The 25,076-nt window shown below is 43.2% G+C and overlaps 1 protein-coding gene across 24 annotated transcripts in view; it reads left to right on the top strand.

Annotated features, from left to right (window-relative positions):
• LOC129698928 (poly(rC)-binding protein 3-like) overlaps positions 1–25,076 on the top strand; it is a 215,186-nt gene that overhangs the window by 161,289 nt on the left and 28,821 nt on the right. For 8 of the 24 annotated variants that reach the window (XM_055638404.1, XM_055638397.1, XM_055638402.1 and 5 more), the window contains 7 exons: positions 1,997–2,127; positions 9,018–9,041; positions 9,984–10,016; positions 10,121–10,237; positions 17,427–17,558; positions 19,077–19,217; positions 24,187–24,330. In XM_055638404.1, coding sequence (XP_055494379.1) covers positions 2,059–2,127; positions 9,018–9,041; positions 9,984–10,016; positions 10,121–10,237; positions 17,427–17,558; positions 19,077–19,217; positions 24,187–24,330 — 660 coding nt within the window. In that variant the 5' untranslated portion in view covers positions 1,997–2,058. The remainder of the gene's footprint in view (positions 1–1,996; positions 2,128–9,017; positions 9,042–9,983; positions 10,017–10,120; positions 10,238–17,426; positions 17,559–19,076; positions 19,218–24,186; positions 24,331–25,076) is intronic. The other 16 variants (XM_055638399.1, XM_055638395.1, XM_055638398.1 and 13 more) reach the window with 4 other exon arrangements.

Raw genomic sequence — 25,076 nt, 5'->3', positions numbered from 1 at the left:
ATCTCCCACCCCTGTCCCATTGTGATATCATATGTAAATGAGATCCATTGTGATTGTACATCTGTGAGATGGCACTGTGACTCATGCAGCAGTTTGATTTTAGTGGGACCATGTGAAGGTTCCAATCTCCCACCCCTGCCCCATTGTGATGTAATATATGTAAATGAGATCCATTGTGGTTGGACATCTGTGAGGTGACACTGTGACTCATGCAGCAGTTTGATTTAAATTTTTTTGATGTTTTGTGAACAATTTTATTCAAAATCTGGGGAAATAATTGAACAAATCTTGAGAGGAGTGGATTTCTGAAATCATAAGTTAAATCTCTACTGAAATTGTAAAAATCTCCGCGTTTTTGCATCTGGTTTTCGAGGAGACACGTTTCAAATGCAAAATGGTGCGCACACACACACACACACACACACAGACACAGAGTTTTAATAGATACTAGACCAAGACAGACACACAGACTAGACCAGACCAAGTGGGACCCGCTGGGCCCCATCACCAACGCAATAATCCTCCACTTACCCGTTTCCCAAACAAAACCAGTTTCCACCACTCATCCGTTCCCCCAAAGTAACCTGTTCCCCCAACGCAATAATCCACCACTCACCCATAGCCCTCAACGGAGACCTGCAATTACACTAAAATTTAATGTGATGTTGGTGCCACCGACAAGGCCATCTTTTGTTATCCAAATCTAATCATTAAACTTTGCTGTGCTGGGTTAAGCTGGCAGATTCTTCTCCTTTGTTATGCAAATCTAATTATTAAACTTTGTTGTGCTCGGTTAGGCTGTCAGATTCTTTCACTGAAGGACATTTGCTATGAAGGACTCAGTGTTCTGGGATAGAAACATTGTAGCCGGTAGGGCATTATGACACCATAACTGCCTAACTGCCAAACTGCCAGTGCAGATTTGAAGAAATCCAACTTTTAAATGTCACTTTAAAACTTTTAAATCTCCCCCACTACGTCCCTCTCCTTGCCACAGAGATCAGCAGCAGAGCAGCAGAGATCACATTGTGATGTCATTTTCGGTTTTTGGAATATTCACTGCAGCGTGTGCCTGAGATCCAATTTTGATGTCACTTTCGGTTTTCGGAATCTTCATGGCAGCTTGGCTAAATGAGATTCCATTGTGATTGGACGACTGTGAGGTGGCATTGTGACATCATCACTGGAATCCGCTATAAAAGTCTCACTGTCACAGGCAGTTATTATTTTCAATGTTGTTTTTTTTTTTAACTTTAAATATCAATAACGTGAAATATAACATCAAATGTGAAGAAACTTGATACTAATGACCACGGGAAAAAGCTTAGTAAGATTCTGCAAAGATTTTTGTGCTATTGTGTACCGTTTAGGCATAGTTCCTTGAACTCATAGACAGTCAAACAAGAAGAGAGGGAGGGGAGGGAGGGAGGGAGGGAGGGAGGGAGAGAGAGATGGATAGCGGGAGGGAGAGAGAGAAATAGAGGGAGGGAGAGAGAGAGAGAGAGAGAGAGAGAGAGAGAGAGAGAGAGAGAGAGAGAGAGAGAGAGAGAGAGAGAGAGAGAGAGAGAGAGAGAGAGAGAGAGAGAGAGAGAGAGAGAGAGAGAGAGAGAGAGAGAGAGAGAGAGAGAGAGAGAGAGAGAGAGAGAGAGAGAGAGAGAGAGAACATTTGCAAAGAAAACTTGAGGAACATGCAGACTTAAGTGTAATGAGCAGATATTTATGAATGCAAACGTGATGTACATACAGGGACAAATAGATTATATTAAAATCTATTTCCTGAATATTTAGTTTGTAAAAAGAACAGGTTTGGGTGGTGAGGGTAGGTACTGATGCTACATTTGTTCCATTCATTCAGAATTTTTGGTTACCATGATTTAAAAAATAATAATTTTAGCTTCATGGATATTTAAGTTGAAACAGCCATCTTTTACTTGAGAACATTAATTACTGGAAAGTGTTTTATCTTTAAATGTATGCAACACTTCTTTGTGTCAAGCAGGTGCATCACGTGTTTACACCTTTCCCAAGAAATCCCGAAATTGTAATACTGCCATCACAATGGAGCCAAAGGTCAACGAGGGCGGTCTGAATGTTACTCTTACCATCCGACTGCTCATGCATGGAAAGGTAATTGTTTTGAGTACAGTTGAAAAGGGCTGAAGTGCCTTGTGACTTTTAGTTACTGGTCTCTAATGAGGCCATAGCTTGGTTTAGAAGATTTTGAATTTGATGATATAGAATCTGCATTGGTTTTTGTCATTGAAGGGGGCAAACAGAACGGTGGCCTGGGTTAAAATGTGCACTATGGTGCTGTCTGTGTTGTGCTTGTATTTTTTCCTGTGACTTTGCTGGTTTTCTGATGGGAATGTGGGGAGAATAAAAAATGAGATGAGTGTAGACTCTGCAATATGATTCTCATGAAGGGTCGCAACCCAAAACATTGCCTATCCACGTTCTCAAGAGATGTTGCCTGATATGCTGAGTTACTCCAGCAGGTTGTGTGTTAATCAAGGTGCAGTTCCTTGTGCCTACAGTATGATTCTGACACTGCAAGACTCTCAAGTAGTGGTCTCAATAATGAAAGCAGAAGTTGTAGCACTATCTAAATTGCAGGAGCTTTGTTCTAATTTAATACAATGTTTTGCTGACAGTTGATTGCTGTGATTGATTTGTTCTGATGAATTATCTAGCTCTGCTTTCGTGAGCAGCAGAATACTAGAATGAACATCTTTGAATATTAAACTTGGCAACAGCATGAACCACCCAGGTTATGAATAATTTAAAATAAGATGCCATTCATCATAAATTAATTTCCCTTCCTTAGATGAAACATTGTTTCATTAAACTGTTTGGAGATTGATTATGTAATTTCACATTTGACACTGGCATTCAACCTGTCTGAACTGATTTTTCTGAATTACATTGTAGCGGCCTTGGGGTAGCCAAACCCTCGGATTGGCTGCTCCAGTCACGTGGGCGCAGGGAGCAATTTTCGCGCACTTTTGTCGAGTTCCACACTTGTGGATGCAACATCATTTTGTTGGCTGCCTTATCGAATCGCGTTTATTCATTGTTTTACCGTTCGTAATAAAGTTCATTGAATTAACTCACAGTCTTGACTCGCCAAACTGGTGACCCCAATCGTTTATTGGACGCCGAGAATGCAAGCCGCCGCCGTTCCCGACGCTCAGCAGAATGCCGTCGGCCTCAAGGTTTGGTTCGCCCACGTGGAAGCACAATTCCACCTCCGTAACATCGTGGTGAACAACACAAAGTACTTCCATGTCGTCGGAGCGCTCACACAGGAGACAGCTTCGTGGTTATTGCCTTTCCTGCAAGACCCGCCGGCACTCGCTAAATACGAAGGTCTCAAAGCCCTCCTTCGCACGTTCGGGCTCAGCAGCAGAGACCGCACCGCCCGCCTCCTACACATGGACGGGTTGGGCAATCGCAAGCCGTCCGTGCTGATGACGGAATTGCTTGATGATGGACGGCCACCGCCCGTGTCCACTCTTTGAACAGGCCTTCTTGGAGCAGATGCCTGACGACGTCCGCCTCATGCTCGCCGGCGCCGATTTCGCCGACACCATATAGCTCGCCGAGAGGGCCGACGAACTCTGGCTGGCAAAACAGCATGATGGCACCTCCATCAACCAGGTTTCCACGCCAGCGCGCCATTCGCCTCGGCGAGACGATGGCGATGCCCTGCCCCAAGTTGACCTTGCCCTGAGCTATAATCAGATTCCTGTTCACCCGAACGATGTTCCCAAAACCGCTGTTTGAGTGGCTGCGTATGCCTTTTGGATTAAAGAATGCCGCGCAGACATTCCAAAGGCTTATGGACAGGGTTGGGAGGGGTCTGCCGTTTGTGTTCATTTACCTCGATGACGCCCTGGTAGCAAGCCACACCCAGGATGAGCACATCGTGCACCTGCGTACCCTTTTCCAGCGCTTCCTCGACCACGGCCTCGTAATCAACACTGCCAAGTGCCAGTTCGGCCTCCGTTCCATCTCCCTTCTGGGGCACAGTGTCACATTTCAGGCGCCGCCCCTCTACCCTCATAGGTCGAGGCCATTTGGCAGTTCCCCCGGCCGCGCACGGTACAGGGGTTGCAGGAATTTGTCGGCATGGTGAATTTTTATCACCGTTTCGTGCCGGCAGCTGCCAAAATCATGCGCCCCCTGTTCCAGTACCTCGCGGACAAGCCTCGGGAGCTCGAATGGTCCTCGGAGGCAGACGAGGGTGCCAACACACCTTGGACTCGGCTGTGGGCGGCGTCCAGGAGCAGCTCGTTGACGGCTGCTGGCCTTTTTTAGCCGTCAACTGCGAGCTCCCGAGCGCAACTACAGCGCCTTCGACAAAGAGCCTCAAAGGTCGCACATTCACTGCCTTTACGGACCACAAACCCCTTACCTTTGCCTTGGGTAAGGCGTCCGACCCGTGCTCCGCCCGACAGCAGCGACACCTCGTTTACATATCGGAGTTTACCACGGACGTTCAGCACGTCGCGGGCAAGTTCAACACCGTTGCTGACGCCTTGTCCCGCCCTGCCCTCCCCTCCATTTCGGCCGTGGACCGTGGTGTGGACTACGATGAGCTGACTGCGGCACAGCATTCGGACGCCAGGATGGCGGACTACCGCACCTCTGTTTCTGGCCTCCAGTTGGCCGATGTTCCGTGTGGAGCCTCAGGCACTGTGGTCCTTTGCGATGTCTCCATAGGCCGGCCTCGCCCCATCGTCCCCACCAGTCGCGTGTTTTTGATTCCATCCACGGTCTGGCCCACCCATCCACCCCTGCGCTGGTGGCGGCCAAGTTTGTTTGGCACGGGCTCCGCAAGCAGGTGGCGACCTGGGACCGTGCCTGCATTCCCTGTCATGCCTCCAAGGTTCAGAGGCATGTGCGGCCTCCGGTGCAGGATTTTGACTTCCCCGCAGGCCGTTTCCTGCATGTCCACGTTGACCTGGTGGACCAGTTGCCGACATCCCACGGCACCCCGCATCTACTTACCATCGTGGACCGTTTCACGAGGTGGCCAGAGGCTATCCCGCTCTCGGACATCTCCGCCGCGGCCTGTGTTGGGGCCCTGGCGGCCAACTGGATTGCCCTGTTCGGGGTCCCGTCGGATATCTCCACCATCTGGGGGGCCCAATTCACTTCTGCTTCATGGTCTTCCCTAGCTAAGCTCTACGAGGCATGATTACATCATACCACCGCCTACCACCCAGAGGCCAACGAGCTCGTTGAACGTTTTCACCACCACCTTAAGTCGGCATTGAAGGCTCGGCTCACGGGGCCAGACTGGGTGGACCAATTACTGTGGGTGCTCCTCGGTATCTGCACTGTCCCCAAAGAGGACTTGGCCGCTTCCTCCGCCGAGCTGGTGTATGGCTCGGCCCTGCGGGTGCCTGGGGACTTTCTCCCTGCTGTCCGCGGCGGGTTGATTCTGCCCCGGCGTTGCTGGCGAGCCTCCAGAAGCAGGTGAGCGGGCTAGCTCCCGTTCCCACTTCACGGCATGGTTTGCCGGCAGTGCATGTGCTGTCGGTTCTGCAGAATTGTACCTATGTTTTCGTTCGCCGGGACGCTCACTGATCCCCCTTGCAGCAGGTCTACGAGGGGCCATTCCGGGTGTTGCCACCTTCACCGTGGACGTGGGTGGCTGGGAGGAGTTCGTCTCCATCGGTCGTCTCAAGTCCGCCTGGTTTGGTCGCTCTAACCCGACGTAGCTGCACCAGTTGTACCTGTTTCCCCTGACCCGGTCGTACCCATTCTTTCCACCCCATTGCGGTTTCCTGGTCCTGTTCGACCAGTCCTTCTTGTCATGCCTGCCCCCTTACGGTCTCCTGTTCCCCTTGTAACTCCTGCCCGCCTCCGCTGACGACGCGTTCTGGTCGTTGTTTCCGGGTCTCAGCTCGGTTCCGTACCACGTGTTCCGGGGGGGGGGGGGGGGGGGGGGGCCTGTAGCGGCACTCCAGTCACGTGGACGAAGGGAGCGATTTTCGCGCTTTTGTCGAGTTCATTCAATCTAGCACCACACTTGTGGATGCAACATAATTTTGTTGGCTGTCTTATCGACTCGCGTTTATACATTGTTTTACCGTTCGTAATAAAGTTAATTGAATTAACTCGCAGTCTCTACTTGCCAAAACATCTTCTCTTGCTGTTATCATTCCAACCCTGTGTGCAGGAGTCGCATACATAATGGGAAATTTGATGTTTAAATGAACAAATGAAGTAGAACATTCAAAGATAGTAAATCCACAATGCAAATGTTCAACTTTTACCGTTATGGTATGCTTGAGTTTATGATACATTTTTCTTCACGCTTGATTCTTAGAAGTTTGCAGAAATGTTTTGAAGGTCTTTTTAATTTATAATTATGTTTACTCAATCATCAATGAGGATCTTTGATGTACGCCATTTCAACTGTTGCTTTCATTCAAGCAACATTAACGAAGCAGTTGCAAATCAAGATTTCAAGATTCAAGATTCAAGATTCAAGAGAGTTTATTGTCATGTGTCCCTGATAGGACAATGAAATTCTTGCTTTGCTTCAGCACAACAGAACATAGTAGGCATGAGTACAGAACAGATCAGTGTGTCCATATACCATTATATAAATATATACACACATGAATAAATAAACTGATCAAGTACAAATAACAGATAATGGGCTATTAATGTTCAGAGTTTTGTCCGGGCCAAGTTTAATAACCTGATGGCTGTGGGGAAGTAGCTATTCCTGAACCTGGTCGTTGCAGTCTTCAGGCTCCTGTACCTTCTACCTGAAGGTAGCGGGGAGATGAGTGTGTGGCAAGGATGGTGTGGGTCCTTGATGATGCTACCAGCCTTTTTGAGGCAGCGAACTGCGATAGATCCCCTCGATGGAAGGGAGGTCAGAGCCGATGATGAACTGGGCAGTGTTTACGTGAGGCACGTCACCTTACTCTTCTTGGGCACTGGTATAATTGATGCCCTTTTAAAGCAGGTGGAGACCTCACACATCAGAAGTGAGAGGTTGAAAATGTCCTTAAAAACTCCAGCCAGTTGGTCCGCACAGGTTTTTAGAACATGACCGGGTATACCATCAGGTCCAGTCGCTTTTCGAGGGATCACCCCTCTGAAGGATTTCCTGATGTCGGCCTGTGTGACTGAGACTGAAATACCATCACAGCGAATGGGGGCTCGAGAAGGCACATCAGTATTCTCCCTATCAAAGCGTGCGTAAAACGCATTGAGCTCGTCAGGGAGTGATGTTTCGCCGACATTCGTGCTGCCTCCTGGTTTCGCCTTGGAGTAGGTGATTTGCATTCAGGCCCCGCCACAGCTGCCGAACATCTGTCTCATCCTCCAGTTTTGAGGAGAAGTCCCTTTGGCCCTTTTTGGTCCCTTACCAAGGTCGTTCTGGACTTCTTTAGACCACTGTATCATGACATGAATGCCCGGTGTCTGGTCAGAAGAGTGGGGACCTATCCAAGGTTTCTGATTGGACTCGCAAGGTTTTTGTAGCACCACTGTATCATCATGAAGTCTGAACGCTGTGGCGTATTGTCTGCCGAGTCTATTTCCCAGACTCCAAAAAGTCCTGGAGTTGTTTCCTGCCCCCCCCCCCCCCCCCCCCCCCCCCCCCCCCCCCCCCCCCCCCCCCCCCCCCCCCCCCGACCAGCTCTGTACTATCCTCACCTCTGGAGGTATGCTCTTTAATTGCTGCCTGTAGGCAGGAAGAAGCAGAAGTATGGTCAGATTTACCGAAGTGAGGGCGAGGGATAGAGCGATAGGCATTCTTGATAGTGGTGTAGCAATGGTCGAGGGTGTTTGGTCCTCTGGTGCAGCAGGAGACATGTTGGTGGAAGTTAGGGAGTGATTTCTTGAGGTTTGCCTTATTGAAGTCCCCAGCAATGGTGGTAAATGCCTCGGGGTAAGACGTCTGGTGTTTGTTGACCACGGCGTACAGCTCCTCCAGTGCCAGACGGACGTCTGCCTGGGGTGGGATGTAGACCGCGGTCAGGATGATGGAGGTGAATTCCCTTGGGAGGTAGAAGGGACGGCACTTCACCGCCAGATGTTCCAGGTGGGGAGAGCAGGAGTTGGAAAGGACTGCCACGTCTGAGCACCACGCAGAGTTGACCATGAAACAGACACCCCCTTTTCTCCCTTCAGAGTGAGACACTTTGACACTACCTGCCGGGGATGATATAGTTTGTCTTGCTAGTAACTCCCAGCATCAAATAGGGTAGGGCACTTGCACTTTCCAGTCTGTCATTTTTGAGGGTGATTTAAGCTGAAATTTCCAAATAAGGACAAGGAACTGCCATGCTTTCCTCATGTTTTCCTCATCAACTGTTTAAGTGATCGCTGCTAGGTCACTTACAACAATCGGTTACATCTTGGAAAATTTTTATTTAAAATTAATTGCCCTAATTTAGAACTACAGAATTAAGCCCAATTCATTATGCAAGCAAAATTATTTCTACCATTGTTCCTCGTGGCTTAGCTGCACAGACTTAAGGAAATGTGGCCTGCAGTGAATCCTCTTGCGTATGTGTCTTATGTTTCATATCAACGTACCTCCTGTGACGAATAAAACCGTATTGTATTGTTGTATTGTCTTGTACACACTGTGGAGTGTGCACTTTATATATTTATTTTTACAACTTTTTGTTGCTGTTTCTTCCTCCTGAGCTATATTCTCTCCCACTTGCTTCTTCCCCATGCTGTGCAAAACACTGCATGTGTGCTAACATTGATCTTTTTTTAAATCAAGGAAAGTTAGTGTATCTTCTCTTCTTCGGAATTGATGTATTTCTTGTGACAGTACATATTTTAGAGCGATTTGTTACTAATATAGTGGTTAATCTAGTCATGTAAAATATAATTAGGACTATTGGGATATGCCACAAGAATGAGCTAGAGTGAAAATTAAGTGAATGAGCTAAAGAGTGTGCTGTAGAGGAATTTGAAATTGCTGACAATATTCCAGATAAACATTGGTAAATATCTTTCTTTAATTCTTGCAGGAAGTTGGAAGCATCATTGGAAAGGTCTGCATTAATATTTTACTTTGTGCATGTTGCTAATTAAGATTGAACATACATCTTCATATCATTAACATAGTGAACTTTTAGATGCCTATTTAATATGTTGATCTACCAGTCATAAGGACTTCATAAATAGAAGCTTTCATGTTATGTTGTAAAACCGTCATAATTAATGTCCTCGGTAAGACGCGCCGTTTGAATCTTTTCCAGGAAAGAATCATGTTTGTAACTTTTCTTTGTGATTTCCGAAGAATCTAATGAATTAATGTAATTTAAATTTACGAGCAAATCTTCTACTAAGAAATGTAAAACTATTAATTGATTTTAATTAATTTAAACAGTTTAATTATATTTGTGTGTGCTTTTACCTATAAAGATTTTAATTTTAATTTATTGATATGTCCGAATGATTTTGAATGAAAAATGCTTAAACAGTTGGAATATGTTGCAGATAGGCAGGGATTAGTGTGTCTGCAAGTGGGATCTCTCGGCTGTTGAGGCTATTTCCTAACCATAGCTGACAACATAACTGAGTGAGTTCCAGCTCCCAAGTGTCACCAATTTGTGATTATGGACACCAATGTACAGCCTCCCAATGTTCTCTGGAACAGTGCCCTGCATCATTCGGAGTGCAGCAGATCAAGGATTTTGGGGCAGTGGATGATCTGTCCTGTCAAATGCCCAGAACACTGCCTCACCCGCCGAGTTCCTCCAGCACTTTTGTCTACCTGCACAGAACACAAGTTGCTATTTCCATTGACAAGTATCTTTACAAATTCATTTACATTTTTCAATCCAGAGATGTTTATTCAGTGCCATAATGTTGATTGCACACTACTCTGTACCCAGTGCTATTGCATCCATATAACATTATCAAGCATAAACTACGTGTACAAAATTTGCAATGGTGCAGTACCTGTTTCGTATGTTTCTATTTTTTTTCAGAAAGGTGAGACTGTGAAAAAGATGCGTGAAGAGGTAGGTGAATTGTTAATAGTTGTTCCCTACATTATGCTTGAATTTCCGTATATGCATTGTGATTTATTTCTTGCAGTATAATTCTGCCATTTTCGAACTTTCAGAGTGGTGCACGCATTAACATTTCTGAAGGAAATTGTCCTGAGAGAATTGTAACTATCACAGGCCCAACTGATGCAATATTCAAGGCATTTGCAATGATTGCCTTTAAATTTGAGGAGGTAAGAAGTTTTCTCTTTTCATGAAAAATAGTGTGATCTCTTCTGTAAAAGATGAGCATTAATTGAAAGGCAAGATGGCTTATGTGTGTTTCTTTCCTTTCTGTCGTGTTCTGCTATAATTTATCAGTGGGGCATAAGACATGTTGCTAATACATCATATTGCAGAAACTGAAGCTGCGCTACTGCCCATACCAAAATTAAGTGTTTTTGCCAATCTGATTCACAGTGATTGTATGAAACACTGAGTCAAAACAGAGGTGTACTGACAGGTGATTTAAACAGCAATCTATATTGTACTGGTGATTCAAATTGCTGTATCCCTGTTAAACCTTCCTAAATATGTTGAATGGGATAGTGGAGGATGCAGTTAAAGGGAATGGGTTTCTTAAATGTGTGAGCGTATAGACAGAGGGGTGTGAAATGAGGGTAGAAGCAATAGGTAGCAAGGTGAAAAGTAAAAGTGGCAGGCCGGCAAATCCAGGGCAAAAATCAAAAAGGGCCACTTTTCAGCATAATAGTATAAGGGGTAACAGTGTTGTAAAAACAAGCCTGAAGGCTTTGTGTCTCAATGCAAGGAGCATTCGTAATAAGGTGGAAGAGTTGAATGTGCAGATAGCTATTAATGACTATGATATAGTTGGGATCACGGAGACATGGCTCCAGGGTGACCAAGGCTGGGAGCTCAACATCCAGGGATATTCAATATTCAGGAAGGATAGACAGAAAGGGAAAGGAGGTGGGGTAGCGTTGCTGGTTAGAGAGCAGATTAACGCAATAGAAAGGAAGGACATTAGCTTTGAGGATGTGGTATCGATATGGGTAGAGCTGCGAAACATTAAGGGGCAGAAAACGCTAGTGGGAGTTGTGTACAGGCCACCTAACAGTAGTAGTGGAGTTGGGGATGGCATCAAACAGGAAATTAGAAATGCGTGCAACAAAGGTAAAACAGTTATAATGGGTGACTTCAATCTACATATAGATTGGGTGAATCAAATTGGCAAGGGTGGTGAGGAAGAGGATTTCTTGGAATGTATGCGGGATAGTTTTCTAAACCAACATGTAGAGGAACCAACGAGAGAGCAGGCTATTCTAGACTGGGTATTGAGTAATGAGGAAGGGTTAGTTAGCAGTCTTGTTGTGCGAGGCCCCTTGGGCAAGAGTGACCATAATATGGTTGAGTTCTTCATTAGGATGGAGAGTGACATAGTTAATTCAGAAACAAGGGTCCTGAACTTAAAGAAAGGTAACTTTGAGGGTATGAGACGTGATTTGGCCAAGATAGACTGGCGATTGATTCTTAATGGGTTGACGGTGGATATGCAATGGAAGGCATTTAAAGACTGCATGGATGAACTACAACAATTGTTCATCCCAGTTTGGCAAAAAAATAAATCAGGAAAGGTAGTGCATCCGTGGATAACAAGGGAAATCACGGATAGTATCAAAACAAAAGATGTAGTGTACAAATTAGCCAGAAAAAGCAGCCTACCAGAGGACTGGGAGAAATTCAGAGACCAGCAGAGGAGGACAAAGGGCTTAATTAGGAAAGGGAAAATAGATTATGAAAGAAAACTGGCAGGGAACATAAAAACTGACTGCAAAAACTTTAAAGATATGTGAAGAGAAAAACATTAGTTAAAACAAATGTAGGTCCCTTGCAGTCAGAAACAGGTGAATTGATCATGGGGAACAAGGACATGGCAGACCAATTGAATAACTACTTTGGTTCTGTCTTCACTAAGGAAGACATAAATAATCTGCCGGAAATAGCAGGGGACCGGGGGTCAAATGAAATGGGGGAACTGAGTGAAATCCAGGTTAGCCGGGAAGTGGTGTTAGGTAAATTGAATGGATTAAAGGCCGATAAATCCCCAGGGCCAGATAGGCTGTATCCCAGAGTACTTAAGGAAGTAGCCCCAGAAATAGTGGATGCATTAGTGATAATTTTTCAAAACTCTTAAGATTCTGGAGTAGTTCCTGAGGATTAGAGGGTAGCTAATGTAACCCCGCTTTTTAAAAAGGGAGGGAGAGAGAAAACGGGGAATTACAGACCAGTTAGTCTAACGTCGGTAGTGGGGAAACTGCTAGAATCAGTTATTAAAGTTGGGATAGCAGCACATTTTGAAAGTGGTGAAATCATTGGACAAAGTCAGCATGGATTTATGAAAGGTAAATCATGTCTGACGAATCTTATAGAATTTTTCGAGGATGTAACTAGTAGAGTGGATAAGGGAAAACCAGTGGATGTGTTATATCTGGACTTTCAGAAGGCATTCGACAAGGTCCCACATAAAAGATTAGTATACAAACTTAAAGCACACGGTATTGGGAGTTCAGTATTGATGTGGATAGAGAACTGGTTGGCAGACAGGAAGCAAAGAGTAGGAGTGAACGGGTCCTTTTCACAATGGCAGGCAGTGACTAGTGGGGTACCGCAAGGCTCAGTTCTGGGACCCCAGCTATTTCAATTCAATTCAATTCAATTCAACTTTAATGTCATTGCACAAATACGAGTATGGGTACAACGAAACGCAGTTTAGTGTCAGTCCATAGTATAGTGCAATATAGAAATAAAAATAAAAATACAGAATAATCAAACAATAATCGAACAATGTGGATGGAGAGACTGGAGAAGTCTATCGGCGGGACTCCGAGTTCAGCAATGTGATGGTATTATTGTAGAAGCTGTTCCTCATCCTACTGGTACGAGACCTGAGGCTCCTGTACCGCCTCCCTGATGGGAGGAGGGCAAACAGTCCATGGTTGGGGTGGGAGGGGTCTTTAATGATCTTCCCGGCCCGTCTCAGACACCGTTTTTAGTGGAGGGCATCCATGGCAGGGAGCGGGGCACCGATGATGTACTGCGCGTTTTTCACCACCCGTTGTAGTTCCTTCCTGTCCGCTACGGTGCAACTGCTGTACCATACCGTGAAGCAGGTGGTCAGGATGCTTTCGATGGTACAGCGGTAAAAGTTGGTCAGGATCTGGGGGGACAGGTGAGCTTTCTTGAGCCTCCTCAGGAGGAGGCTCAAGAAAGCTGCTGCGCCTTTTTGATCAGCTTGGAGGTGTTGAGGGACCAGGACAGATCCTCCGAGATGTGTACCCCGAGGAATTTGTAGTTGGAGACGCGCTCCACCTCAGTCCCGTTTATATGGATTCAGATTCAGATTCAATTTTAATTGTCATTATCAGTGTACAGTACAGAGACAACGAAATGCATTTAGCATCTCCCTGGAAGAGCGACATAGCAAATGATTTGAATGGGGGTATGTCTGCCCCCTCTGACCTTCCTGAAGTCAACAAAAATTTCCTTTGTCTTCTTGGAGTTGAGGACGAGGTTATTGTTGGCACACCAGGTTGTCAGGTGCTGGACCTCATCCCTGTAGGCTGACTCGTCGTTGTCACTGATCAGTCCTACCACCGTGGTGTCGTCGGCAAACTTAATGATGGCGTTTTACGATATAAATGATTTGGACGAGGGAATTGAACGCAACATCTCCAAGTTTGCGGAAGACACAAAGCAGTGTTAGCTGTGAGGAGGATGCTAGGAGGCTGCAAGGTGACGGATAGGCTGGGTGAGTGGGCAAATGCATGGCAGATGCAGTATAATGTGGATAAATGTGAGGTTATCCACTTTGGTGGCAAAAACAGGAAAGTAGATTATTATCTGAATGGTGCCCAATTAGGAAAGGGGGAGATGCAACGAGACCTGGGTGTCATGGTACACCAGTCATTAAAAGTAGGCATGCAGGTGCAGCAGGCAATGAAGAAAGCGAATGGTATGTTAGCATTCATAGCAAAAGGATTTGAGTATAGGAGCAGGGAGGTTCTACTGCAGTTGTACAGGGTCTTGGTGTGACCACACCTGGAGTATTGCGTACAGTTTTGGTCTCCTAATCTGAGGAAAGACGTTCTTGCCATAGAGGGAGTACAGAGAAGGTTCACCAGTCTGATTCCTGGGATGTCAGGACTTTCATATGAAGAAAGACTGGATAGACTCGGTTTGTACTCGCTAGAATTTAGAAGATTGAGGGGGGATCTTATAGAAACTTACAAAATTCTTAAGAGGTTGGATAGGCTAGATGCAGGAAGATTGTTCCCGATGTTGGGGAAGTCCAGAACAAGAGGTCATAGTTTTAAGGATAAGGGTGAAATCTTTTAGGACCGAGATGATGAAAACTTTTTTCACACAGAGAGTGGTCAATCTCTGGAATTCTCTGCCGCAGAGGGTAATTGAGGCCAGTTCATTGGCTATCTTTAAGAGGGAGTTAGATGTGGCCCTTGTGGCTAAAGGGCTCAGGGGGTATGGAGAGAAGGCAGGAACAGGATACTGAGTTGGATGATCAGCCATGATCATATTGAATGGCGGTGCAGGCTCGAAGGGCCGAATGGCCTACTCCTGCACCTATTTTCTATGTTTCCAACACAAAATAAGGCATTAAACATAAATACTCCAGTTTCTAAACCTAGGTATTTTAACAACTACCTTCCACCATCCTCACAAATTCACTTAGACTATCTGTCACACCTCTCTCTCATTTCCTGATCTCTGACACCATCACAGGGGACAGACTATCAACTGACATCTTCTACAAACCTACCAACTCCCACTGTTATCTAAACTACACTTCTGCCCCATCCTGCCTCTTGCAAAGACGCTATCCCCTACTCTCAATTTCTTTACCATCAGGGGCGCTGCACGATTGGCAGTCCTGTCAACAGTCTGTTTGTTTTTTCGTCTTTTTTTAATTTTTAGTGTGTGTTAAAAGTTTGTGTAAATTTTCCCGGGTTTGTTTTATGTGGGGTTAGGGGTCGGGGATTTTTCATTTTCTTACTTTGCCAGAGATGCGATTAATTTTCGGGTCGCATTCTCCGGTCGCTCTGTGGCCTACCATCGATCGAGTTGGAGGCCTCCTCGGACTGACCTTGGGCCCTACCGTGGGGTGGGGACTTACATTGGAGTCGATCCCTTGACTGGGATCGCACCAACCGTGGCCTGCGGACTTTACATCGAGAGCTCGCAGTCTCGGGAGAGGCCGTGGTGTCGGGAGCTCCAATGTCGCAGAAGGTTCGACCAGCCCCGACACGGGGTTCGATCGACCGGGGCAGGGGAGGTGCCATCCCCCCGATGAAGGAGCTGATCGCCTCGTGGTGGAGGGCCCGCCGCCGGCTACGGGAGTCAAGATCATCCCGTCAACACGCTCGAGGCCCCCGACCGCAGGAGAACAAAGGGAAGAGATTTAACTTTTTTTCACCTTTCATCACCATGAAGAATGTGGAGTCACTGCGATGGATGTTTATGTTAAAATGTGTTTTGTGTGTTCAGTTGCTTTTTATTTGTATGATGACTGACTTGGCAAATGAAATTCCTCATATGTTGCAAAACATACTTGGCTAATAAAGTATTATTGTGATTGATTGTGATTGTGATCTGCTCCCAAGATGAGGTTATAGAATATTAATTCTAGGACATCTGAGATATCTTTGCTCTTTAGTAAAATGTGGTTTCTTTAGGATGAGCTATAGGGACGGTCTTTCCAGATGAGAAAGCGATTCACGTGCACCTCATCTACTCCATCCAATGCTCCAATGTGGCCTGTACATGGGTGAGACCAAGTGTAGACTCAGCAACTGTTTCGCCGAACACCGCACCCGCTCTGCCGAAGCCTATGGGATTTCCACTAACCATAACTTTTATTCCTTTACCATACTGATCTTTCTTTCATTGCCAGAATTAGGTCACATGCAAACTGGAGGAACAACACCTGATACTTTGCTTGGGTAACTTGGGTAACAACACAATGGTATGAACAATTAATTCTCTAATTTTAGGTAAATACATAACCCCCCCCCCCTGTGCCACACCTGGACTCGTACCTATTGTTCCCCTCCCATTTCTTTCCATCTACATTCTTGCCTCCAATCTCACAATTCGTAACTGTTTGATCCTTTTGTTTCACGCCTACTATCTTTTCAGCATTTGTCCACCATGCCTATCAAAAACCCTGAAAGAAATTATCCTTTTGATTTCTATTGAACATCATCACTTAGCTAACGAAGTAGCACTTCTCCACATTGGATACAAATTGTGAGAAATATTGTAGGTATTAAATATCCATGTTTAAATATCCATGTATCCAGTTTAAATATCCATGATCATGAGTTGATCAGCAGCACCACTCTCGTTGCAAGATTCCCTCAGGGCAGTGACCTATGACCAACCAATTCCAGCTTCTTTCCACCCATTGTATGTTCAGAATTGGAGATGTGATTGAAGCATTTATTTTTCTTTGCAACTGTAATGCTTAAATTCAGCAGGATATAAACAAAATTCAAGCATTAGTTAATGTGTTGTGTGAATATTACATGCCACTAAGTGCCAAGCAACTAAAAAAGAGCGAAATCACAGCCCATTGGTATTGAACTATATTTCTAGCTTTCAAATTATTGCTAACAGTGACTGAAGGTTGCTGTTGACTATAAACTTGGTTGAATTTGTACTCTGGCTACACGAGCAGGCCAGAACTGAATATTCTGCAGTGCCTTCTCTTACTCTCTCTCCCTCCCCCCCGCCCCCTCAGTTTTTTTTTAACATCCGCAAAACAAAAATGTGATGAGATATTCTCCAACTTCCTGGATGAGTACAGCTCCTGAAGCAGTTATATGCTGTCAAAGGAAAAAAATCACTCACTTGACAGGTCATTTAATTGCTCCATTACCAAAGTGCCTTGACCCCAGCGTGTACGTACACATGCAGAAAGTACTCTTCCAGTCCACCAAGGCTGTCCAGAATTAATTGTCCAGAAAGGATGAAAAATAGCAGGAGATTGCCACTTCCTGCCGGAACAGGGTACTGATTTTGCATGATCAGCCATGATCATATTGAATAGCTTGAATGGCCGAATGGCCTACTCCACCTATTTTCTATGTTTCTATGTCCCTCCAAGGTTCATACTATCCCGGCCTACAAATAAGGAATCATGTTATAAAAATCTGCGAACTGGCCTTGAAGCATACCTTCTAAGTACCATCTGCTCTGGTTTATGAAGGCAGCAAACCACCAATTTTTCAGACTAAGTATGACTGGGTTATTAATTACCACATTATGTTGAAAATAAAATAAAAATGATTAAACAATTAAACAATGACATAAGCTAATGTTTAGTTGAGAATTTGTTTCTAATTTCAGGACATTGATAATTCAATGACCAACAGTACAGCCACCAGTAAACCACCCGTGACCTTGCGGCTCGTTGTACCAGCCAGCCAGTGTGGATCTCTGATTGGAAAAGGAGGCTCCAAAATCAAAGAAATTCGTGAGGTTGTCTTTTCACTTCATTTGGTAGTCCTCTAGACTATAGTTGATCTTTGTTAGAGCGCATTTTTTGATGTGAATGCCCAACCCAAAATAACATGTTATTTGTTGGTGTGCAACACTCGCAATGGAGTACAGGTACCAATTTCCAGAACAATGGTCATTATTGCTCATCTGAGTTGCCCCAGCCTCTGATTTGATGTATGGGTGGTGGCAGTGAAGTTGGTTTTCTGCTGGTGTTTTGGTTTGAAATAAAGCATAATGTATATATTTTTAACTGAACGTAAAAATTGCTTTACTACTGTAATGAAATAAAGTCACACAGCATGGAAATGGGCCTCTCGGCCCAACTTCCCCATGCTAACCAAGATGCCCCACTAGTCCCACCTGCTCGTGTTTGGCCCATGTCCCTCAAAAACTTTCCTAATCATGTACCTATCCTTTTAAATGTTGCTATTGTACGTGCCTCAACAACCTCCTCTGGTAGCTCATTCCATATGCCAATCATCCCCGCTATTTACGATACCACCAACTTTTAGGTCATCTGCAAACTTAGTAAGCATGCCTACTACATTCTCATCCAAATCGTTGATATGTCACAAACAGCAATATGCCCAGCACCTTTCCTTTAGGGACACAACTAGTCACAGGGCTCCGGTGCGGATTAAAAGCAACCTTCCACCATCACCCTCCGCTTCCTTCCATTCTCGATCCAGTCGGCTAGATCTCCCTGGATCATATACAATCTAACCTACCAGAGCAACCTGCAAAGCAAATGTTTTGTGGAAGTCCATATGAAGTCCATAACATCTATGGCTTTGCCTGTATCAACCTTCTAGATTACATCTTCAAAAAACTCAATCAGATTTATTAAAACACGATCTCCCATTATATATATATCTATATATAATATACCTTATCCCCCAAAATACCCTCCAGTAACTTGCCTACCACAGATGTTGGGCTCACTGGTCTATAGTTCCCAGACTTTTCCTTGCAGCCCTTCTTGAACAGAGGCACAACATAAGCCACCCTCCAGTCTTTCGTCACCTCGCCCGTGTCTAATGGCGATGCGTATATCTCAGCCAGGGCACCTGCAATTTCTGCTCCAGCTTCCCACAGTGTCCTTGGATATATCTGATCAGGCCCGGGTGATTTATCTACCTTCATATGCCTTAAGACGTCCAGCACCACCTCGACCGTAATACCATTTTATTGAATGTTCACTAATCTAATAGTTAATATGTTTACGATATACTTCAATGTTAAATAAGATTATAACCTATTATGCTGTTCTTGCCTTATTTTTATTTTACATGTGCATATTTAGGTTTGCATATTAATTGAAATATATTATCTATTAATAATGTGGCCAGGTCTCATTAAACAGTCAGAGGATCTATTCATTCATTGTACCACATAAACATTTTCTAGCCTTTAGAACCACACCTGGGAGTTTTTACCCCTAGTAGCCAACATATCGGTTCTGCACAGATGTGATTTTTTGTTGTTGTTCTTTTCCAGTCGACAGGGGCTCAAGTCCAAGTGGCAGGGGATATGCTGCCTAATTCCACTGAGCGAGCTGTTACAATCTCCGGGATGCCTGATGCAATCATCCAATGTGTGAAGCAAATATGTGTGGTGATGCTGGAGGTAGAGTATAAGGCGAGCATCAAGAATAGAAAGCTTTATTGAGGAAGTGATGGCAACTTTGTTATTTAACTTTTGGATTTGACAAAATGGATGGTTGTACCTTATGAGATAAAGTTAAATTAATTTTGTAACATGAGTAAATGCTAGAGCAAATATTTAAGATCATAGGTGGTTATTCAGATTTGAAGTGTAGCATCAATTGTTTTTGTTAGATTCATATCTTTTTGGTTCTCTTTGTTTAACTAGAAATGAAGACACGCCCAACGTGAAGCTCAGACCCACAATTCTACAAACTGAGCTAGCCAGTCTGCCAATATCTTGCAACAGATGCAGTGTCAGCTCTTTGTTCCATTTCCATATTTAAATTCTGATTATAGTTTTCACCTATCTACCCATTCAAATTCCACATAGATAATTAAAAGTGCACAACAAAACTCTAACATTAATATGTTTAATCAATGTTGCATAACACTAATTACATTATCAATAGAAATTATCTCAAATTTTCACAAATAATCATTGTGAAAACATATTTGTGTTTGGTGGTATTTACAGGTCAAGGTTCCAGAGAGATTAAGTAGACATGTCTTTTATAGACAAAAGACAATAGACAATAGGTGCAGGAGTAGGCCATTCGGCCCTTCGATCCAGCACTGCCATTCAATATGATCATGGCTGATCATCCCCAATCAGTACCCCGTTTCTGCCTTCTCCCCATATCCCCTGACTCCGCTATCGTTAAGAGCCCTATCTAGCTCTCACTTGGAAGTATCCAGAGAATTGGCCTCCACCGCCCTCTGAGGCAGAGAATTCCACAGACTCTCTGTATTTTACTTGACATTATTCATCATTCAAATTCCTACTGGATTTATCCACGTCATGTTGCATTTACAGTTATGACCAAGAGCCCAGATTGGAGAATTTTTTTAGTGGAACAACCACTGAAATGCACTTACATTTTCTTAGGGACACAGAGATTCATAGTTTTGTTAGCTTCTAGCTGTCCTGTGGAAAGATGGACATAATTTGATTGTGCTTCTTTTCAAAATCTACAAAATATAATAGATGCACATGAGCATTTCATAAAATGTGAATCCCCATATAAACCTTTCATTCAAATTGAATATGAAGTAATTAATTGAATAAATAATTCAGCATTTTAATGTAGTAACATGATGGCAGTCACAAAATTGTTCTAGAATATGTTGCTGCCAAACTGAGAATATTCTGTAGTGGCTGCATAAGTATTATTTTAAACACGAGTGATCAACTGACCACTAAACTAGTCAGTTATTACTTGTATATTTTTTAAGCTGAAACAAAATCCTTATGAAAGTCATGTAAAGTTATGTTGTAAACTAAACACTTAGGAAATGTGCAAACAAGCAACTTACAGAAATATTTCTAACATCCCCATAACAAACCAGATAACTTTATCAAGTAATAAAAAAGGCAACTGCTGGAAATTCTCATCAGGCATGGAAAAAGCAAGAGTTTTGACCAGATTGTCCTCAACCCTTTGTTCTTAGTTTTTGCTGTAATTCCGCTCCCAATGACTTCAACACCTTGACAGCACAGAGGCAGAAGTCAGGATGCCGTTAACACAAATGCAATGCAACTAATCATTTGCAAAACCACAATCGAGCCAACAGTGAAATCTGGCCGAACATTTTATGTTGATGATTTTTCATGATTTTCATCCAATTAAAATTTTGGAAGAGAATGGGCTCTTCAGGGGCAGTCAGCATGGCCTTGTCTGAGTCAGGCCAAATCGTACTAATGCGATTGAGGTTTTGGAGGAAGTGAGGAAGACGATTGATGATGGTAGGTTGGTGGATGATGCCTACACGGATTCTTCTGAGACACTTGATAAAGTTCCATGGTAGCTGACCCATAAGATATCAGACTTAAGGAATTTGCAGCATTTGTTTTTTTTAATCAGTGAAGTGTTTGCAGACAGTGTCTAAGAAGAAAAATTCCAATATTCCCCCAAATGCAAAGATGGTATGTGGCAATTTGGTTGTGCTTATTGTAAGAATTAGTTTTTGCCTTGATATATTAATATTTCATTGTGGTATTCTCCATCCTGAGCTCTTTTTTGAAACTGCAAACACAACCATCGTTGGGTATTTGGTCTAACCTGAACAAATGTTACTGTCATCGTTACACCCAAGTACTTACACTTAAATAAGTGATATCACAACAGAAAATCATGTTATTTATTTATTAGATTATCCCCATAGAAGTTAAAAGTCCTCCGACACAAGGAACTTCAGGTGCTGAATATGCATCTTGACTCATGGCATCATTAGTTGCATTAAATTAACTTGACTTTGTTGTGTTTCTAAGATGAGTGAAAAGTGAGAAATCTTTCTCTCGGTAAAATGATTATGACCAGAAAGTTGGGACGATGGGATTTGTTTCCCTTTTACCTTGCCTTTCAGCTCTCAGTGTCCTGAATGAGGGTCCTTCTAATCCAGGTGTTACTTGAAGATAGAGCTGATAACAGCTGCGTCTGTTTTAAGTAAATAGTTCTTGTTATTAATTTTGAAAAGCAAGAATCATGGATGCTAATATTAACTGCTTTACTCTAATGTGGGATTGGAACAGTATTTCAAGGTGGGGATTTCTTTTAAAACTAGAACTTATTGAAATGCCTCTGCCATTATTCCACTAAGTAATTGGAGTAAAGAACAGCAAATGTGAAATGAATCTTCTAAAGGTGGCTGGAGAGGTAAGATTTTGTAGATTAAAATCTAGAAGCCTTCAAATAAATTCATTTTTCTGAATTTTTTAACCATTGCCTTACAAATTGGAAGTTTTCAATTACATAGATAGTAACACAACCAAGGATTTATTGATAGAGTCTTGAACATAATCGATAAAGCAGTTCTCAGTAATGGTGACTGGATAATGTTTGATTTTTATAACTGACCAAGAGACGCAAGGAATTGCAGATGCTGGTTTACTCACCTACCTCGTCTCACAAGGATCAAAGTGAAAAATGTTCAATTTTCTAATTTGCAAATTGAAGCATACTATTGTCTCCTTTCTTAAAGCAAAATTCCTACATAAAGTAAAGTAGACTCCGCCTTAATTAAATTCTTAGTGGATGTGTTTACATAAACTGCCATACCTTTAGTTGCAGGGGCATTATCATAATGAATCAGGTATGTTTTTTTTCGAATCATAAAACTATTTGGCCATTCGGCCCACCATGTCCGTGCTGGCCAAGTTGGCATTCTTGACTAATCTCATCTGCCTGCATATCCTTTTAAAACCCTTTCTATTGAATGTAAGTGGAATATGTACAGTAAATGGAAAGATCCTTACCAGCATTGATGTAAAGAAGGATCTTAGGGTCCAAGTCCATAGCTCCCTGAAAGTGGCAATGCAAATTGATAGAGTGGCAATAAAGGCATAGGGTATGCTTGTGTCTTAGGTCAAGGCATTATAAGAGTCAGGAAATCATATTACAGCTCTATAGGACTTTGTTAGTCTATATTCAGAGTATTATGTTTCATTGTGGCCACCCCTTTACAGGAAAGATCTGGCGGTTTTGGAGAGGGTGCAGAAGAGGTTTACCCGTAAACTGGCCAGATTAGAGTGTAGAATGTACAAGGAGAAGTTTGATCAATTTGAATTGTTTTCTCTGGATCATCTGAGATTGAGGAGGGATCCAATAGAAGTATATAAGATTGAGAAGTACTGATAGGGTAGACGGTCAGAACCCTTTTCCCAGAATGGTAAATTCAAACACTAAAGGGCCTGGCTCTAAAGTAAGAGGGGAAAGGTTTAAAGGAGTTGCGTGTGGCAAGTGTTTTATACAGAGGGTGGTAGTACCTGGAATGTCCTGCCAAGGGTGGTGGTGGAGGCATATACAATACTGATGTTAAAGTGTTTTTTGTATATGCACATAGATGTTGCAGGGAGTGGAGGCATATGGAACATGTGCAGGCACAAGAGATTAGTTCATCTAGGTGTGTTCATGTTCAACATTTTGGGTTGAAGGGCTTGTTCCTGTGCTGTTCAATGTTCCAACCAAAAATCTGTCCAAATATCTTTTGAAAGTTGTAATTAATTCTGCTTCTATAGCTTCTCGCAGTTCATTCCAGATACAGGCCACCCACTGAATGTAAAAGGTGCCCTGAAATCGCCCTTAAATCTTTCCCCTCTGGCCTTAAGCCAATACTCTCTAGTTTTAGAATCCTCTACCATGGGGGAAAAAGTTTGAATAATCACTTTAACCATATCTCTCCTGATCTTGCACAACTCATTAAGGTCACCCCTCAGCTCTTGCATTCAAGTCGCACGCTATTCAACCTCTCCCTAAGGTAAGTCCAAGCAATATCCTGGTGAATTTTCTTGAACTCTTGATTTGAAGATGAAGTCCCACTGGCGAATGAATTGGATTCACTGCTGCTTGTGTATCCACTGCAAGATCAAGATATTGTGTGAGAAACATTATAATAAATATGGTCCAGAGTAATGCTTCTGCACGCCTCACTGTTGGAAGAGCATCTGTTACTCTTGCAATATATTTTCCTCTTGTTCTCACACCGCTTATCATTACATCCTCTCCAAGCATGCAAGTTGATGCCAAATGGTTGTTTTTGTTTCTCTGAAAGCACATGTAGAATGCAGATTACTGGTTAAACCATTCATAGCTGAATCAAAGTAATTGAGGAGGTGATATGCAATAGACAATTTAGAATTACTTTGATGCATATATGTGGGAACAACAGCAGGATGATATCAAAAAACAATGAATAATATCTGCTTATTGAATTTTTTCCTTGTTTTTATTGATAGTATGAATTTCTGATGCAATTGTCTTGAATAAATGAATTCCAGGTTAATGACGTGTCAGTTGTAAAAATGTTTGTTTTCCTCTGTTTTATGATTGAATTTGCCTTTTTTTTCTTCCAGAGTTGAACCTGTTCTAACGCTGTTTCTAACATGCTTTCCCTGTCCCTCCTAGTCCCCACCGAAAGGTGCCACCATTCCCTACCGCCCAAAGCCCGCCTCTGCCCCCGTCATTTTTGCAGGTGGCCAGGTAAGAGCAGATCCCCTCTCGGCCTCCGCAGCCAACCTCAGCCTCTTACTGCAGCACCAGCCACTGCCTGTTAGTGCATTCAGGTTTCTCATCTTCACTTGCATGTTGTTTCCTAATGGTCACTGAGCTATGTCAGATGCTGCTTAGAAGAGTGTGTGAGTATGATGTATGTGAGTGAGTGTGTGCGTGCGTGCATGTGTGTGTATGTACATGAGTGTGTGCGTGTGGGAATGGGAGGTAAATATATAAATATGTATGTTTACGTGCGTGTGACTACTTTCCCTTCCACGAGTGCATATACATTGATATGTGACAATATTGAGTAACTCTAGGTCATCTTAAATATGCACTTTGTCTCAGCAACGATTTTGTCTACATTGTAACAACGTGTCACGTGCTTAGCCTGAAATCTTTCAGTCCATTTTTGAATTTTTTTAAATGAACTTTTAGTACAGTGGTTTCAAAGCACTGTTTCAAGATAAGTCGAGAGGCATGATTTATCACTGCATAACTGGATGATCCAATTTTGAGATTTTCCAGTATTCAGCACTTAAAATTAATACTAAAACAAAATAAAACCTTTTTCCAATTTTGTTTGGCCGATGTTGCATCAGACATTCGTATAGCATCACATTTTAATAAAACCACCTAAACAATCATCTCGAGAACTGGAGCAACAAACCAAAGCAATATTTTACCCTGTATGGAGGAAAATGTTAATATAATAGTAAATATTTTCACTCTGGCCAGTGTCAGTTAAAACTTTCAATTTTGTGTGTTAATCCATTTATACATTTAAAATCCTAAATTTGTGT

Source organism: Leucoraja erinacea, chromosome 7 (assembly GCF_028641065.1).
Source record: "Leucoraja erinacea ecotype New England chromosome 7, Leri_hhj_1, whole genome shotgun sequence".
NCBI classification, from domain to species: Eukaryota; Metazoa; Chordata; class Chondrichthyes; order Rajiformes; family Rajidae; genus Leucoraja; species Leucoraja erinaceus.
Note: the sequence above shows the minus strand (reverse complement) of the source record. Positions and strands in the feature narration are given on the sequence as shown.